Raw genomic sequence first — 16,754 nt, 5'->3', positions numbered from 1 at the left:
AGCAGGGACCTCAGAGCCCACGGTGGCTGCTGGCCTCACACCTAACCCTGTGACCAGGAGACAGAACTGTGACCGGAGCCAGTTGGTGGCGCTGGGCTGGGCAGGGGCAGGGCGCGACCCTGGAGGGGCAGAGGAGGGGTGCCCGGTGGGTCTGACTGTGGCTGTGCTCCTGTGAGCCCACGCGCGTGCACAAGAGTGGGGCAATGTTATTGTATGCTTGAAACCCCCAAGCACAACATTGCTAATAAGAAGCTGGATCTCCCTCCTCCCTGGACCACAGGCTAGTTGGGCCTCTGGCCTTTGCTCTGGCCATGCCCTGGGTCACCTGATTGACCTGCCCTTAGCCTGAGCCAAGGCACTGGGCTTCCCCCTGGGAGAGGGTGGGGTAGGAGGGCAAAGTCCGAGCACCTCCAGGGAGGGGGGGGCCCACTTGGGTAGTCACTGCCTGGGGCAGGTAGGGAAGGGGAACTCTAGGCAGCAGGTGAGGGCATAACCCTGGGTGATGGGGGGCGGGGGTGGGGCTCTCTTGGCCAGTCTGTGAGTGCGAGGTGGGCAGCACCAGCCCACAGTGGACGGAGTTCGCAGGCTCTGTCACCTGCCTGGTGAGGTCCAGGCAGAGGTGGGCGGTGACTCGCTGAGGGAAAGGGAGAGGCAGGACCACACCTGGCAGGTCCCTGAGGACAGCAGCCCTGAGGCCTCCTTGCGGCAGCCGGCTCTCCACCAGCCCAGGTGAGGGGCTGTCCCGGTCTGGGGAGGCTGTCCCGGTCTGGGGGGCTGTCCCGGTCTGGGGGGCTGTGCCGGTCTGGGGGGGCTGTGCCGGTCTGAGGGAAAGGGAGAGGCAGGACCACACCTGGCAGGTCCCTGAGGACAGCAGCCCTGAGGCCTCCTTGCGGCAGCCGGCTCTCCACCAGCCCAGGTGAGGGGCTGTCCCGGTCTGGGGAGGCTGTCCCGGTCTGGGGGGCTGTCCCGGTCTGGGGGGGGGCTGTACTGGTCTGGGGGGCTGTCCTGGTCTGGGGAGGCTGTCCCGGTCTGGGGGGCTGTCCCGGTCTGGGGAGGCTGTCCCGGTCTGGGGGGGCTGTACTGGTCTGGGGGACTGTACTGGTCTGGGGGGCTGTCCCGGTCTGGGGGGCTGTGCCAGTCTGGGGGGCTGTCCCGGTCTGGGGGGCTGTGCCAATCTGGGGGGGCTGTCCCGGTCTTGGGGGGCTGTCCTGGTCTGGGGGGAAATGTCCCAGTCTGGAAGGGCTGTTTCAGTGTGAGGGGGGCTGTCCTGGTCTGGGAGTGCTGGCCAGTCTCGAGTGGGGGGGGTGTTCTGGCTGTTGGGGAGTCTGCCCATCCTCTTTGCCCACTGACTGGGGACTCAAGGTGAGGGGTCTCAGATTGCCGTATCCCTTGGAGGCAGGGATGAGGTGGGGTGCCAGTGTCCAGTGTCCCTGAGTCCTTGTGATGTAGCCTATGACCCAGCTTATTTCTCGTTTGGGGGCACGGGCTGGGTCCCCTCTGGGCCTCACCAGTCCTCTGAGCCTCTCTCTCCCCCTCTCTCTTCCCACCCTAAAACGGGCCCCTAATGCGCACAGCCTGTCCCATGCCACAGGTGGCCAGAGCCCCAGGACAACGGCATCATCATCCCTGCCTGTCAGTCCATTGGAAACAAGCACATGAGGGATGTTTACACTTTTGTGAGAGACACAGTGTGGTACGAAATCCCAGGAATCTCTGAGCCTGGGAGAGTCTCCTTCGGGCAGAGGCGCCGGTGGGTTAGGGTTAGGGTCACCTGTGTGTGCGGCCCGGCTTAGCGACTTTTGGGGCCCAGGGAGGGTCCTGCGGGGGCCCAGCCCACTGAGCTGGGCACCTCAGCCCTGTGCAAACTGCATTCCAGCCCCGGCCAGCTGCCCGGGGCCGTGTGGGGCCAACTGCAGAGTTTCAGAATCAGATGAGAGAAGGTAGCGGTTGGCTTTTCAAATAGAGACCAGTGTCTTTGTTCAGAACTCCCCGATCTCAAGTTCCTTCCAAGAAAATGTGCTCCTCGGGGCCCCGCTGACCTCACTCTCCAGGGCACATGGAGGCCGCTTGGCAGCAGTTACATGTCCAGCGGGTCACCTGTCCTCACCTGGTTTGGGCCCGACCTCAGGGCTCCCAAAGTGAAGACCCTGCCCTGGGAGAGACCTGGGGAGGGGCCGCAGAGAGGAGGCAGGAGAGGCAGCGTCCTGGGTCCGCTGAGGCCCGTGTGGAGCTGACCTGCGGAGCCGGGACTCCTCCTGGGAGGGGAGGGGAGGCGCCTGGGGGGCTCAGTCGATTAAGCGTCTGTCTCTTGATTTCAGCTCAGGTCATGATCCCAGGGCCGTAGGATCGACCCCCAAGTTGGGCTCCGCACTGAGCATGGAGCTTGCCTGGGATTCTCTCTCTCCCCCTCTCTCTGCCTCTCTCTCTCTTTCTGTAAAATAAAGAAAAAAGAAAGGGGTTCTTCTGGGCCCCGTCAGCACCATGTGTCTCGGGCTGGGCCCTGGCCCCACAGCACCCCCGGGCAGGCCCAGCTCCGGCGTGGCCTTCAGCTCTGCCTGCTGACCGAGCTCAGACGCGCGGAGCCCCCAGGGGGGCCGGGGGGGGGGGGTCCAGTGCCCGCTGCTGCCCACGCCCGCAGGTGCCGACCCTGCCCTCCCTCATGGGGCCGGCCTGGAGGCAGTGGGTCCTGACAGGCCTGCTCGGGGCCGCGGCGGCCTCAGGCCTCACCACGCTGCTCCTCACCCTGCTGGAGGCCGCTGATGTCCTCCTGCCCACGGGCAGCAAGGTAGGCCCGGCCGCGGGCAGGGGAGGCGGAGCGGGCTGAGCCTGTGCCGGCCCCACGCCCTCTGACCCTGTTGTCGCTCTCAGTTCGGCGTCGTGTTTGACGCGGGGTCCTCCCACACGTCCCTCTTTGTGTACCGGTGGCCAGCGCACAAGGAGAACAGCACGGGCGTGGCGAGCCAGGCCCTGGCCTGCCAGGCGGAAGGTCGGTAGGCAGCTCCCGGGGCGGCGGGCGGGCGCGCGTGGCCGCTGGGTGGGAGGGACCCCAGCGGGCCGGGGGGCTGGGAGGTGGTACAGGCTGGAGGCAGCCGGGAGCCACACTTACGGCTTTTAGCAAATCAGCAAACGAACCTAAAGGAAGGGTGGCTCGGAGAGGTTGGGTGAACTACCCAAGGTGGCGCAGCTGGTCCGTGCGGAGCTGGGCCAGAGCCTTCATGTGCCCGCAGGGAAGCGGTGCAGAGCCCACCCAGTCCTTCTTGCCTCTTCCGGCTTCTGGTGGCTCCCGGGCTGTGGCCACATTGTTCCAGCCTCCCCCCCAACCTCACATGGCCTTCCTCCTTGTGCGTCTGGACTTCTCTCTCCTCTCTCTTAGAAGGAAATGGGTCATCTGAGGCAGGCTCCAGGCTCTGAGCTGTCAGCACAGAGCCCAGTGTGGGGCTCGAACCCACGGGCCATGAGATCATAAGCTGAGCCGAAGTTGGACCCTTAACCGACTGAGCTACCCAGCCACCCCCCCCCCCAAAATCACCGTTCAAAGACAAGCATCAGAACACAATAATGAAAGATAACGTGATTATTTGTGTTCAATCAGCTTTTTACCATAGGGTTTGTTTTGCTTTTTGGTTTGTGGTTTTTTTAATCTACATGGGTCTTTAGGGTTCGTCTAAAGGGAAAATCCTCAGGGCGCCTTGGGTGGTTCAGTCAGTCATGATCATCACGGTCATGATCTCTCAGTTCGTGATTCAAGCCCCGCGTCGGGCTCTGTGCTGACAGCTCAGGGCCCAGAGCCTGCCTCAGATTCTGTGTCTCCCTCTCTCTGCCCCTCCCCTGCCTGTGCTCTGTCTCTCTCTGTCTCTGTCTCTCTCTCAAAAAATAGAATAAAACGTTAAAAATTAAAAAAAATAAATAAAAGGATATGGTCACTGGGTTTAGGGCCCACCCGGGGAACCCAGAACGGTCTCATCTTAAACCCTTAACTTAATTACATCGGCAGAGACTCCTCCTCCAAATGAAATTCCACCCAAAGATCTCGGTGGTGAGGACATGGCGTAACTTTTGGGGTGGGGGGACACTGTCCGACTACCACAGGCCCTTCCAGCCAGCCAGCCTTCGGGCCTGGAGCCTCATCCTGGAGTGCTGTGTTTCAGGGCCTGGAATCTCCTCCTATGCCTCCAATCCTGCACAGGCTGGCGAGAGCCTGCGGGGCTGCCTGGAGGAGGCGCTGGCGCTGATCCCAGAGGCACAGCATCAGGAAACGCCCCTGTTCCTGGGGGCCACGGCTGGCATGAGGCTTCTCAGGTGAGGTGGGCTGGCTCGGGGCCTGTGGCACATCCGTGGGGGATGAGCTGTGGCGTCAACGCCTTGGGCGAGCGGGCGGAGTGCAGTGGGTGTGGTCTCCTGCCAGCTTGGGCTGCTGGTCTTCTCTGTCCAGCCAGAAGAACAGCTCTCAGGCAAGAGACATCTTTGAGGCGGTCACCCAGGTCCTGGGCAAGTCTCCCCTGGACTTCTGGGGTGCTGAGCTCCTGGCCGGGCAGGACGAAGGCGCTTTAGGCTGGATCACCATTAACTACGTCCTGGGCGCGCTGATCCAGGTGCCGTGGGCAGCCCGCGGGTGGGGGTCGGACGACCAGGGGCTGTGGGTCAATGTGGCTGGTCCCAGGACTCAGTGCCCCCCATCTGTGCTCAGTACTCCTTCTCTGGAGAATGGATCCAGCCTCCGGAGGGGACACTGGTGGGGGCCCTGGACATGGGTGGAGCCTCCACCCAGATCACCTTTGTGCCTGGAGGCCCCATACTGGACAAGAGCACGCAGGCCACCTTCCGCCTCTACGGACTTGAGCACAGCGCCTACACCCACAGCTACCTGTGTTTCGGGCGCGACCAGATGCTGAACAGGCTCCTGGCGCAGCTGGTGCAGGTCGTCTGGACCGCGGGGGAGGCGGCGGCGAGGTGGGGCGGCCTGTGGCCCTGGGCTGGGCTCAAGGCCACCTCCCTGCCCTCGTGCAGAGCAGCTCCGGCCTCCTGGTCCGCCACCCATGCTACCACAGCGGCTACCGGGCCTCGCTGTCCCCGGCCGCGCTCTACGAGTCGCCCTGTGTGCACGCAGCAGCCCCCCCAGACCTGGCCAGGAACCTCACCGTGGAAGGGACAGGGAACCCCAGGGCCTGCGTCTCAGCCATCCGAGGCCTCTTCAACTTCTCCAGCTGCCAGGGCCGAAGTCACTGTGCCTTCGACGGGGTCTACCAGCCGCCCGTGCGGGGCCCGTTCTACGTGAGCTCGCTACCCTGTCCCCCCCGGGCCCCTTCCTCAGCCCCAGGGCGCTGACCCCCTGGGCTCCGGAGGGGCTCTGTGCGGCTGGGCTCCAGGGGACTCTAGGCCCCGTGTGGGGGCGGGTGTGGACTCTACCTGGTTGGTCCAGGGCTCCTCTGACCCGGGCCCCCCGGGCATCGGCTCCAGTGCCCAGTGTGGACTCGCACATCTCACCACCGCCTCTGCCCCCAGGCCTTCTCCAACTTCTACTACACCTTCCACTTCCTGAACCTCACCTCCAAGCAGCCACTGGCCGCTGTCAACGCCACCATCTGGGAGTTCTGCCAGAGGCCCTGGAAGCAGGTGCGCGGGTCCCAGGGCCGCCCTGGTTCTCTGAGCCGCAGCCGTCACAGGCAGACTCCAGCGGGCAGGGACTCGGTGGGACCCCATCCCGGGCGGTGTGGCCTGAGGGGAGCCGGGAGCGGGCGCATCACCCAGCCCCTCACGCCCCGGGCTCCCAGGTGGAGGCCAGCTCGCCCGGGCAGGGCCGCTGGCTCCGTGACTACTGCACCTCGGGGCTGTATATACTCACGCTGCTGCTTGAGGGCTACGGGTTCAGCGAGGAGACGTGGCCTGGCATCGAGTTCCGCAAGCAGGTGACCACCGGGCCCAGGGCGAGGGGCGCTCAGGGGCTCCGGGGCCAGCAGCCCACAGAGCTGACCAGCCCGTGTGTCCCGCAGGCTGGCGGCACGGATATCGGCTGGACGCTGGGCTACATGCTGAACCTGACCAGCATGATCCCAGCCGAGGTTCCTGCCCAGTGGCGGGCACAGAGCCACGGCGTCTGGGCGGCCGGGGTCACCTTTGCCACGCTGACTCTTGTGCTTACTCTGGGGGCTGTGGCAAGCCAGCTCCTCTGGCCCCGGGGCTAAGCTGGGCGGCCGCCCTGTGGCAGAAGGCACAGGCTCAGCTCCCATGGTCTGAGCTGGTCAGAGCCTCCCTGAGCTCCTGACCCCCGCAGGGCCCCCTTCCCCTGTGGGCTCTGGCCCCACAGTCAGATGGCCCCCACTGATGCAGGCCATGTTGGGGCCTCCCCAGGGCGGCAGGTGACAAATGCCAGGCCACAGGGGCCCCTGCAGCATCCCAAGGCGGTGTGACCTTCAGTGTTAGTGGGACGTGGGGCCTGGTCAAGCCGGACGTGGGAGTGACCACTGCCGAAGAAGGGGCCCAGCTCCCTGGGAGAGGCCGGCGGAGCCTCAGGAGGAGGTTGAGGGGGTGCCCAGCCGGAACCAGGGCGTCACTCAGCCTGAGGGGCGGCATCCAGGCTCCACGTCTTCTCTGGGAGCAGCCCCCCGCCCCCCCAAGCCTGTGAGGCCCTCGCAGTGGACAAACCCACGATACAGACCACAGCTTAGTGGGAGAAGCTGCTTTATTAAAACCCTTGCCACGGAACTTCCTAGGGCTGACTTTCTCACTGGGCTGGGGGTGCATGGGGCTCCGGGTGGGGGTGCTGAGCTCCTCACACGTACTGTCCAGCTGGGTCCACGAAGCACTTGGGGAAAATGCCGATGCGGCCATCACAGTGGCCCTCCAGCCACGCCGGGTCCACTGCATGCGAGGGGACGTCAGGACTCCTCAGGGCACATCAGGTATCCGCTCACGGAAACCCCCTGAGCCCCGGCGCCCCACTGACCTTCACACAGGACGTCCACGATGTTCCCCGGCTGCAAGTCCAGGTCCTCGGGCCCCTGGGCAGAGTAGCTGTGCCGGGCCACCACCTGGTAGAGGATCGGCCGGCCGCCGGCGCCCTGTGGCAGGCGGAGGCTGCAGGGCAGGCCGGCTGCATGCAGAAGGGCCCCAGGGCCTCCCCTGCCCCGCGCGCACGGGGCCCCGGCCCAGGCTCTCCTGAGGCTCACCCGGCACTGGAGCCGCAGGACCTGGGCGCTGGCCGCCGTGTCCCGCCAGGCCCTCTGTAGCACCTCCTCCCTGGCGAGGGGGACCCAGCGTCCCTCGTTGCTGAGGTCTTGGTAACTGCAGACAGACTCCTCCAAGTGGGCAGGGGTTGCTTCTGCCTGGGCACAGGGCCACCAGCCCCCCGTCCAGGCCCGGCCCTGGGGCTTCTGTCCCAGAGCCCTCGGGTCCTACCTCCCAGCAGCTCACCTGAGCTGCCCCTGCTGGGCCTGGTGGGGGAGGGCTTGGCTCAGCAGGGTCCGCAGGCTGGACAGGTCAGCTCCTCTTGGGGCCTTCAGGGCCAGCGTGAAGGCACACTGCACTATGACAGTCCCCAGGGACTCAGGGGCCCCCACGGCCACTCCCTGGGATGAGGCAGAAAGACAGCTGGTCGGCCAACGAAGCCCCAGATCTGCATGCTTCAGGCCCAGTGGGGGTGGCCTTCGAGCTGGGGGTGACGGTGGGGAAAGGATGGTGGCAGGGGCCTGGGGCTCCAGGCCTGTAAGCTCCTCAGCAGCTGGGGTCCCCAGGGCCATTGGAAGGGATGGGGCCTGGCCTCGGGGCCCCAAATCCCTGAAGAGTGGGGCGACATGAAGGCTCTTACCCCGGCACGAGAGGGGTCTTCAGAAGGGCCGGGGTCTGGCCCCCCAGCCACCAGCAGGCCTGTGGAGGTTGACAGAGCAGGTTCTCAGTGGAACAGTTTGGAGCTGAGGACCTGCTGGGACCACACGCCCATTGGGAAGCACAAGGTAGCCAATCTCCTTAGGGGACAAAGAGGCTGCTCCCAGCACCCCCAGATGCCTGCCCCCCCCCCCCCCCCCCCCCCCCCCCCCCCCCCCCCCGCCCACCGACCTGCAGCCCAGGCAGCCCTTACCTGGAGGAACCTGTTTGCCAACTTGCTCCACTCGGGGCCTCTGCAGGGAAAGCCACAGGCTTGGAGCAGGGGCCCGGATGGGGGGGCCCTGGGGCGGGGCCTATGGCCTGTGAGCCCGCTGACCAGCAGCAAGCCAAAGGTGCAGCTCACGCGGGGGTGTGCTGAGGGCACGCGCCAGGTCCTCGCGGTCCGAGGGACCGTAGACAGGCTGCCTTACGCCGGTGGGGATGAAGCTGCCATCCTGGGTGGCCCCAGGTGGGGCCTGAGGACAAGGCCAGGGACCAGCGAGACTTCAGTTCTCCCTATGCTGGACGTGCCGGAGGGGCAGCAGAGCGCCCAGCAAGGCCCGGGCCCAGGCCGCCCTGACCGATTCTGACTTCAGGTGAGGGTCTGGAAGTCTGTTCGTACGGGAAGCGTTTGGACTTCAGCGTGTTTACCAGCTGGTTAGCGCCCCGCAGAAGCTGTTCACTATTGTGTCAGGGGGTCGAGGGCCTAAAACCCCAACGTATGAACTTAGTAAGTACAGATTTAACGGCCTGCGGGAAGGCGACGAAGCACAGCTGTGGCAGAGAACCGCGCTCCTAACTAAGGGCGCAGGGCAGCTCAGCTTGAATCGGCTGAACGCCAGTGAAAGGAAAGTGAAGTGACCATCTGTTCCCTTACGAAGTCCTTCCATAAACTGAAAGTTCAATTCAACCGCTTTCTCTGCGCCCCTTCTCTGCGCCCCTCCTGGCGCCTCCTGGCTGCACCTTCCTGGGAGAAGCCTGTATCCAGGAAGGAGGGCTGGGGTGACAAGGGCCACGGCTAAGCTGTGGATGCGCAGGCTGCAGGCCAGGCCCCCAAGGCCTAGGGCCGTGAGGACGGCCAGACTCCTGTCTGCACCATGGAGCATCAGCATGGGCCCCCCCGGACCCTGGTGTGTGGCCACCGTGGCTGGCTCCGGCCACGCCCCTGGCCTGAGCCCCGCAGAGTGCCTGGCTGTGGCCGCTGCTCCCGTGCTCGGGCTCCCTCACCTGCTCATCAGAGACGACGGGCACACGGAGGTCAGCCGGCCCCGCCTGCCCGGGGCCGACCTCTGTCTCCGCACCGGGGGGCCTCCTGGGACCACAGGCGGTGCCAGTGTCCGCAGCCCTGGGGGGGAAGGGGGGGAGGGGGAGCCCTTGATGTCAGGACCTCCCCCAACTGAGGGCTCGCTTCCTCGCAGACGGCCTGAGTGGGCCCAGGGTGTGGAGACGAGGGGCGGTGCCGAGAACGGCCCTGGGTGAGGGGCTTGCTCTAAGTGCCTGCACCCTGTGCAACCCTGAGCACCAGCCCCTCTCCCGAGTTGGGACAGCCCCACCTGGGAGGCTCCCGTCTGGCAATGCCGGGGGTGTAGTTGTGCCAGCCCACAGGCCCGCCAGCGCCCTCCCTGGGCACCTTGGCTCTGAGCTTCTGTGCTGCTTGGAGTCATCATGACCCAAAGTCTCAACTCCCCTCTAGTGCCCACCAGGGCCAGAGGGACGGCCCTATGAGAGGGGGGCATGGGGAGGGCTCAGAGGCTAGACACCCCTCCCGACATCTGGGGCTCTAGCCACTTCCACTATGTAAAGGGGGTGTGAAAGTCCTGGCCCCTGGACAGCTGTGCACAGGGGCTCCGGCCTCTGCCCTGAAGGAGGGACACACACACACAGGTGAGACCCACCCCTTCCTACCGTGGGGCGGCGCCAGGCCCGGCTCTGGCATCTGCATCCTGAACCTGTGGGCACAGAATGCCATCCTCCCTCAGGAAGCAGACCCGTGGGTGAGTCCAGGGCGGGGAGGCCTGGCATTGATCCCCCCCGCCCCCTGGCAAGACTGTGTGATTTCTACGGACTCGCACAGAACAGGCGCGCTGCTCCCGATTCCAGAGCAGAGCTGGGAGGGCTCAGAGCATTTTCCTCCCTTAACAGTAAAAAGGCCTGAAGTGCTCACGCCTGCAACCTGACAGAGAAATCGGGGCTGGCGACCACGCACCTGGGGCTGCTGAGGCTGGACGCCCTCCTGTCGGTCGGCGGGGAAGGCAGAGGACACCACCTGGCACGGGTCAGCAGGGGACAGCCGGGTCAGCAGGCACCAGCCCCAACCCCCGGGGGGGGGGGGCTGTGATGTCAGCTCCCAGCCCTCGCCACCCACCCCGCACCCCTGATTCTCTCATCGGCCTGACCCGAGGCTGCCAGACCACCACCGTGGGGGCTGGGAAGGCAGGTAAAATACGCCTGATACAGGAAAACATCTGTGCTGATAGTTTTAACCTATTTTTAGTACAACTTTTGAAGTATATTTGTTTCTTAGAAATCTTCTACTGTGATAAGTGGACTCTAAACTGACGGATCCACGCAGCCCCTGCCAGCAGATGTTTGCACAGGTGAGGTGTCTGTGGCATGTAACCTCGCCAGCACTGTTAACATGGTCACGTGCGGCTCGCTGGCCCGTGGTGACCTGAGGGTACTAGGGTCCACCCAAGGGCCACCAGCTTGAAGTCAATGTGAATTTTCCTTTGTGCACATGGGGGTTAGTTCCCTGCTCCGCAGTGTTCTGTGATTCTGGTGGTGCTGCCTGGCCCTGACCAAGGGGAGGGCACGACGTGGCCCAGGCCAGCCTGCTTCGGCCCCCCCCCCCCCCGAGATCTCACTCTCCGGGACAGAGATGCAGGAAGACCCAGAGGCCCCAAAACAAGGAGATTCCGAGGCCAGAAAAGCATGGCTGAGGTGGAGGCAGGCAGGGGAGCCTTGGGGATCCCCATCAAAAAGGCATGAGCTCCCTCCTCTGCAGCCAACTTCTGGTAGCTTCTGTCTTCTGGTTCCAAGAGCCCGGGATATGTAAACTGCACCTGGAGATGCTGCCCTGGCCTCCCGTCGGTCTGCAGCCTGCAGGCTGGTGCTGTCCCCTGAGCCCCAGGCCGGGACATGGACGCTGCCCACTGACCTTGGCCTTGCCCAGGAAGTCCACTGGCTTCAGGAGCTCCAGGTGCCGCCTGTGGGGCCGGAAGACCTCTCCCCTGGGGACCTGCCGAGGCTGCAGGTGTACCTGTTTCTGGAGGGGTCCAGCCAATGCAGACCTGAGCATCTGAGCAGGGGGGTGGCCTCAGGGGGCCACCCCACCCGCTTGTCACAGGCCATGGGAAGTCCTTCCCAGCCCCCCACCTGAGCACATGGGCCAGCTCCTCTAGAAAGTCTTGGGGGGCAGGGGGGGCTGTACAGATATGAGCCCTGGACGGTGGGCTAGGGGCCCAGCAGCCCCAAGGGGTGGGGACAGCCTGCTCTCCTCACCTGACCCCCTCACCTGCACTTGGTCCAGGGCAGTGCGCAGGTCCGTGTGGGCCCCTTCTGGCCCCTTGGAGAGGGCTTCCTCTAGGCTGCGGGTGGCCTCAGCCCAGAGTCCCAGGCGGCACTGGGCCGCCCCCAAGTTGAAGAGCACCTGGGAGCGAGATGGGCGAGGACAGCCTCCTTCCTCACTTAGTCCCACTCCTAGATCCGCCTCAGAGTCTCAGGCTCTCCCTCTCCCCCCACCCCTCCCTTGCCTTTGACCCCGGTCCCACCCCGACCTTTCTCCTGGCCTCGCCCTCAGTGCCACTATTCAGCTCCAGCTCCGGTCTCATCCCTGGTCCCATTCCAGGTCTCACTCCTAGATCAGACCTTCGGCCTGACCTCCCCTCCCCTCCCCTCCCTTCTCCTCGCCCCCCCCACTCCCTTTCTGGCCTGGGCTCCCCCCCCACCCCACCCCTTCTCCTGGCCTCACCCTCAGCCCCTCCCCCTTGCCCCACTCCAGCCCCTCAGCCACTCTCCCCACCTCACTCCAGGGCTCTCCCATAGCCCCCCACCCCCACCCCGCACGCCAGCCACAACAGCCAAGGGCTCTTCAGCAGCCCCAGAAGAGGGCGTGACGCTGGTGTGGGGCTCGCTGGGCTGGCCTCGCCTCACCCTCCAGACCCACTCACCTGGAGCAGTTCAGGGCTCTGGCACTTCTCTGCTTGGAAAATCCGGGGCAGATTTCCGAGCTTGGGAAGCCTCCTCTCTGCCTACCCCACCCCCATTCTGCGTCTGGCCAGACCTCTTTTGCGGCCCCTTCATCTGGGTGCTGCCCTGCCAGTGCGTGGGTCTGGGGTGCTGTCCAAGGAACCCATTTCTCTGTCCTGTCCCCGTCCCGACCCCCGTGTGAAAAGACGTTTTGCCAGACAGGTTTGGGTTGGGTTAAGGCTGTCGCCAGCCGGACACACTGAGGGCAGAAGCAAAGTTGCCTGGCGGGCCTGGGAGCTGACCCCCCCCCACTGGCCCCCTGCTGCTGCGGAGATAGCAGGTGCTCCCCCAGCTCGTCCCGAAGACGCACACTCTTGCTGCGTGGCCCTCTGTCCCCACGGCCTGCTTGGTGACACCATACCCCCAGGGCCAGCTGGCCACCCTCTGGAGACTCTGTTACAGGCCTGGTGGGGGTCACTGCCGGGCCAATGCCCCACCCGCCCTGCACTGTGCGATGCCCCGGGCCAGGGGACGGGCAGGGGCTGTGGACCCCACCTGGCGGGGCTTTCCCACGATTTGTTGATTGCGACACAGCTTGTTGGGGGAAGGACCCAAGGCAGCGCGTTTCCTGGTTTCCAGGAGTGCTGGGGCTCCTCTCCATCCCCCTCCCTTGGCGTCAGCCACCAGAGAGCCAAGCTGCGCTGTCTCCTGACCCCAGCTGCCTTTCCCCTGTCTGCCCTCTGCCCCTCCCCTGCCCTCCTCCTGGACAAAGCACTCCTGGGGGCTCCCACCTCCTCCACCCCCGCCACAGCGGCCAGAGGGAGCCTGTCAGGCCATACCTGTGACAGTAACAAGACGCTGGAACCCAGAGAGCGGAGCCTGAGGGACCCTCCCCCCACCCACCCCGGGGCCAGAGCCACACCTCCTGTGCGAGCTCACCTCCCAGGCCTGTAGCTTGAACCGCAGGCCCAGCTGTGTATAGTCAATGGCAGCGTCATCCCTGAGCTGTGCCAGGGCCAGCCGGAAGTCACACAGGGCCTCCTGGAACCTGCGAGCAGTGAGGGGCACCTCAGTGGCCGCAGGGAAAGGGGCCAAGCCCTGCCCCCCCCAGCTCTGGGGGCACCTGCTGGGGGGCAGCGGTGGTCACCCAGGCCTCAGCACGTGGGGGGCCCTCAAGTCCTGACACACAGGCCAAGGGCAGACGTGGTTGTGAGGAGCGTGGGGGCACCACGTCCGGGGTGAGAGGTGATGCCAGCTCTGATCCAGCCCTGATTCCTGGGAACCTCGCTCTGCTGCCTGGGGCCCCTGTCTGTACCCCGGACCCTCTTCCAACCCCGGCTATGCGGGGGACCCTGAGCATTTCCTTCCTGCCTCACAGGACCCCCAGCCCCTGCGGGTCTCCCGCTGCAGAGACCGCCGGAAGCTCCGTGGCCTCCACTACCATCCCCACCTCCTCCAGGCAGGCTCCCGGGCCCTGAGAGGAGGCTGTGGCCAGAGCCTGCCTGCCTGGCATGGGGCCTGGCGTGGGGCTCGTCCTGGGGGCGGGCGCAGCAGGGGACGCAGCGCCTGTCCCGCAGAAAGTTCCCTCCTCTGGGAAGGACCACTGGGCAAAGGGCCCGGGTGAGCACTGAGAACCCCACCCCTGCCTGGGTCCTGGGGTACGCCATCCCCGCAGCCCTGCTCCAAGCTTCCTAATTTGCAGAATGGGTGTAATCACGCCATCCCTGCTACAGCAGGTGAGGAACAAAGGAGGGAACGCCCGTGAAAGCGCCCTGGGAACGTCAGCTTAGAGACAAGGCTCGCTGTGTGCCTTCCCTGTGTCCCCCTCCAGCGCGGCCACAGTGTCCTGTTGCAGGCCTCCCTGAAGCTGTGGACGGGGTGGGCAAGAGAAGGTGATCCAGGGGGACAGAGGAGGCAGGGAGCACAAGAATGGACTTTGCAGAGACCAAGGGCCATCAGAGAAGAAACAAGGCACCTCTGTGCTCACCTTTCCAGCTGGAAGCTGGCCACTCCTCGCTGGAAGAAACCAACAGCCATGCAGGTGTCCTTGGTCACTGCCTGGTCAAATGCCTGGGGACAAAAATGCCCATGGATCGCCACAATCTTCCATTCCATCACCCCTGTGTCACAGACACAGTCCAGACAGATGACCAGTGACGGGGACCGAGGAATTCCCCTGGGCCCCACAACAGCCTGGCGCATGGCGTCACCATTCCGGTTCCCGCAGCCTAAGCTGGAAACAGAAGGAAGGACACAACAGAAGGAAACCGTGGCACATTCATCATAGTTATCTCTGGGGGATGCAGTTAGGCAAGATTTTTGTCTCTTTGAAATCCTATTTCTCATAGTTCACACAAAAGGACACACTCCTTATCTGTTAGAATCAGGAAGAACAACACAAAAGTCTTAGTATGAGTGTAAAGCACAGCTCTTCCTTAAACCTCACTCAGGAACGGTGCTGTCTGTTCCTAATGAGGACGGTGGCCCTCAGTTAAACACAGGCCACAGGAGGGGCATCACGCTCGATCTGGCCAAACGGGGGGGGTCCCTGCAGCATTGGGTTTGACCTAAGGTTGAAGGGATCCATGGAGGCACTGACGTGGGGGCCACTCGGTGCCGGAGTCCATTTGTTGGCCACCCTGCCACGAACAGCAACCAAACTAGGCTCACGTAGGCTCCTACCCACAGACCACAGTCTGCTCTATGTTCCCCCTCACCCTGCCCTGCTCCCGAGACAGTTTTATTAATTGCAGCCATTCCATCTGCTTTCAAAACAATCCCCATGCTTCCAAGTAGTGCGCCCGTGCTTTCATCGCTTGATTTTATTGACTTTGCACAGTCCTCCCTCCCCTATTGGGCGAGAGGATTTAATTCGTATTCTTCTCTCGCCACTCTGGCCCCTCTCTCTGGTTAAGTCACGGTTTATGAATAAGCGAGAACTGGGCTGACCTCATGTCTACCATTCGCTGTTGAACCACCTGCTGTCAGTGATCGTATTCCCTTTCGTAGGTAACATTTTAAAACTGCAGCTGCTCCTGGGAATCGTAGACTGGTTCGCAGAGGCAAGACACGACAGAGGGGACCCCGGCAGGCTTTGCCCAGTCCTCCCGCTCCCCAACCCTGGCAGTGAAGTTTTTGCAAATATTGACTTGGACGCTCTCCTATAACACCTAGTCCTCTTCATTTCTGTCATCTTCCAGGTAGCTGTCACCGGTGGTCTCAACAACCGTAGGATCCTGGTTCTTTCCGTTGGAGGGGCTCGGGCTCCAGAGCACCGAGTAGAGTGCTGCGGAATTTTTGCGGAACATGCATCACTTTATTTATTTATTTATTTATATTTTTAAATTTCTTTTATTTCTGAGAGAGAGAGAGAGAGAGAGAGAGAGAGACAGCGTGAGTAGGGGAGGGTCAGAGAGAGAGGGAGACACAGAATCCGAAACAGGCTTCAGGCTCTGAGCTGTCAGCACAGAGCCTGACGCGGGGCTTGAACCCACGAACCGTGAGATCATGACCTGAGCCGAGGTCAGACGCTCAACCGACTGAGCCACCCAGGCGCCCCCACTTTAAAGAACCAAAGCATTTAAAAGGCAGAGAGTGGCTCGCGCTGCCCCTTCTGCAGAGGCAGGTATGTGTGTGTGCCCGTGTGCACTTTGAGCTCTTGGTTCTGTTTTGGGGAACAGATTGGGAAACAGAGGAGAACTCAGATCAGACGGGACACACCTCTTCTCCTTGGCACTGCCACAGGCATCGGAAGAAGGCACCGCTCTAAGCTCCACAGCTCGGGAGGCAGGCAGGCCCCCTCCAAGCAGGACCCAGCCTCCAGCCTGCTTCCAGGTATGTTAGCACGGTGAGCCCCTGACCAGCAGCACCCCAGCCTTTCCCTGTGATTGGGGAGTGTGGCACGTGGTCATCTCCTAGTGGAGGGGTGAAGGAGCACCTCACCTCCATCATGGCCCGTTCAAGGTGGGATCCTCCGACCACACAGTTCCCACCTGCTTCAGGCATTCACTGAGGCACCAGGGGGACACCCCAGATGACCACCAGGATGAAGCGGGGGGATCCCGGGCTCACCTCTGCAGCTGGGTCTTTATCGCACCGCTCCTTGACCAGCGAACCGTAAGGTTCTCCAGGGCCTGAGAACAGCCACCCCAAGAATGAGGTCCCTGCGACCAGCCCTGGGTGCGCCCAGCTTTCATGCCCCGGCTCACCCGCAGCGCGGCCTCCGGGTCCCCGGCCAGCAGGTGCACGCAGCCCACGTTGAAGCACATCCTGGCGGGCGGCTCCGGGTCGCTCGAGAAGAGGCGCAGGGCGCAGTCCCAGTCCTCGCGCGCCACGGCCTGCGCGCCCCGGTGCCAGTCCAGCAGCAGGTCCCCGAGGGAGGGCATGGCGGCGTGGGCGCCCGCGCGACCGTGCCACAGAAGTCCGCGCTTCCGGGACGGGGCGCGGCCGGCGGCGGCGGTGGGGGTCCCGCGAGGGGTCCGGCGGGACGACTGCGGGCCGAGGGCCGCGGAGCCGGGGATGTGGGGCCCCCACTCCGAGGCCGGCAGGGGGTCCGCGCGGAACGCGGCGCCGGGAGCTCGCGGAGCCCACGAGCCGCACGCGCGCCCTCTCACGGCAGAGCGGCCCCGCCCGTGGCCAGGCGCGCCCCGCCCACGGTTCCGCCCCCAAACAGGGACCGCCCCCCCGCATCCGGCCCCGCCCCCTCG

At 64.2% G+C, this 16,754-nt stretch overlaps 2 protein-coding genes across 5 annotated transcripts; one reads left to right on the top strand and one right to left on the bottom strand.

Annotated features, from left to right (window-relative positions):
* The first annotated feature begins 565 nt into the window (after positions 1–565).
* On the top strand, positions 566–6,702 carry ENTPD8 (ectonucleoside triphosphate diphosphohydrolase 8). Its single transcript, XM_039220759.1, has 11 exons — positions 566–670; positions 858–916; positions 2,639–2,785; positions 2,869–2,986; positions 4,149–4,299; positions 4,433–4,592; positions 4,688–4,918; positions 5,008–5,271; positions 5,503–5,613; positions 5,772–5,906; positions 5,991–6,702. The coding sequence occupies exons 3-11, from the start codon at positions 2,660–2,662 to the stop codon at positions 6,180–6,182; spliced, it is 1,488 nt and encodes a 495-aa protein (XP_039076690.1). The 5' UTR covers positions 566–670; positions 858–916; positions 2,639–2,659; the 3' UTR covers positions 6,183–6,702.
* On the bottom strand, positions 6,662–16,689 carry NOXA1 (NADPH oxidase activator 1). Of its 4 annotated transcripts, none has more exons than XM_039220761.1 (15): positions 16,257–16,329; positions 14,998–15,405; positions 14,036–14,281; positions 12,988–13,096; positions 11,375–11,509; positions 11,018–11,125; positions 10,067–10,126; positions 9,766–9,809; positions 9,088–9,205; positions 8,075–8,114; positions 7,805–7,863; positions 7,411–7,565; positions 7,167–7,281; positions 6,944–7,058; positions 6,662–6,858 (listed from the first exon to the last, which is right to left on the bottom strand). In XM_039220761.1, exons 2-15 carry the CDS (start codon positions 15,009–15,011, stop codon positions 6,770–6,772), a joined length of 1,407 nt encoding a protein of 468 aa, XP_039076692.1. In that variant the 5' UTR covers positions 15,012–15,405; positions 16,257–16,329; the 3' UTR covers positions 6,662–6,769. The 4 variants fall into 4 exon arrangements, with proteins under 4 accessions (XP_039076692.1, XP_039076693.1, XP_039076691.1 ...); XM_039220762.1 differs by having other exon boundaries at positions 14,998–15,334; positions 16,257–16,327; XM_039220760.1 differs by lacking the exon at positions 14,998–15,405 and having other exon boundaries at positions 14,036–14,118; positions 16,257–16,689.
* Between the last annotated feature and the right edge of the window lie 65 nt (positions 16,690–16,754).

Source organism: Hyaena hyaena, unplaced genomic scaffold (genome assembly GCF_003009895.1).
Source record: "Hyaena hyaena isolate Hyena2069 unplaced genomic scaffold, ASM300989v1 scaffold_911, whole genome shotgun sequence".
NCBI classification, from domain to species: Eukaryota; Metazoa; Chordata; class Mammalia; order Carnivora; family Hyaenidae; genus Hyaena; species Hyaena hyaena.
The sequence above is the reverse complement of the archived record's forward strand: the minus strand, read 5'-3'. Positions and strand labels throughout refer to the sequence as shown.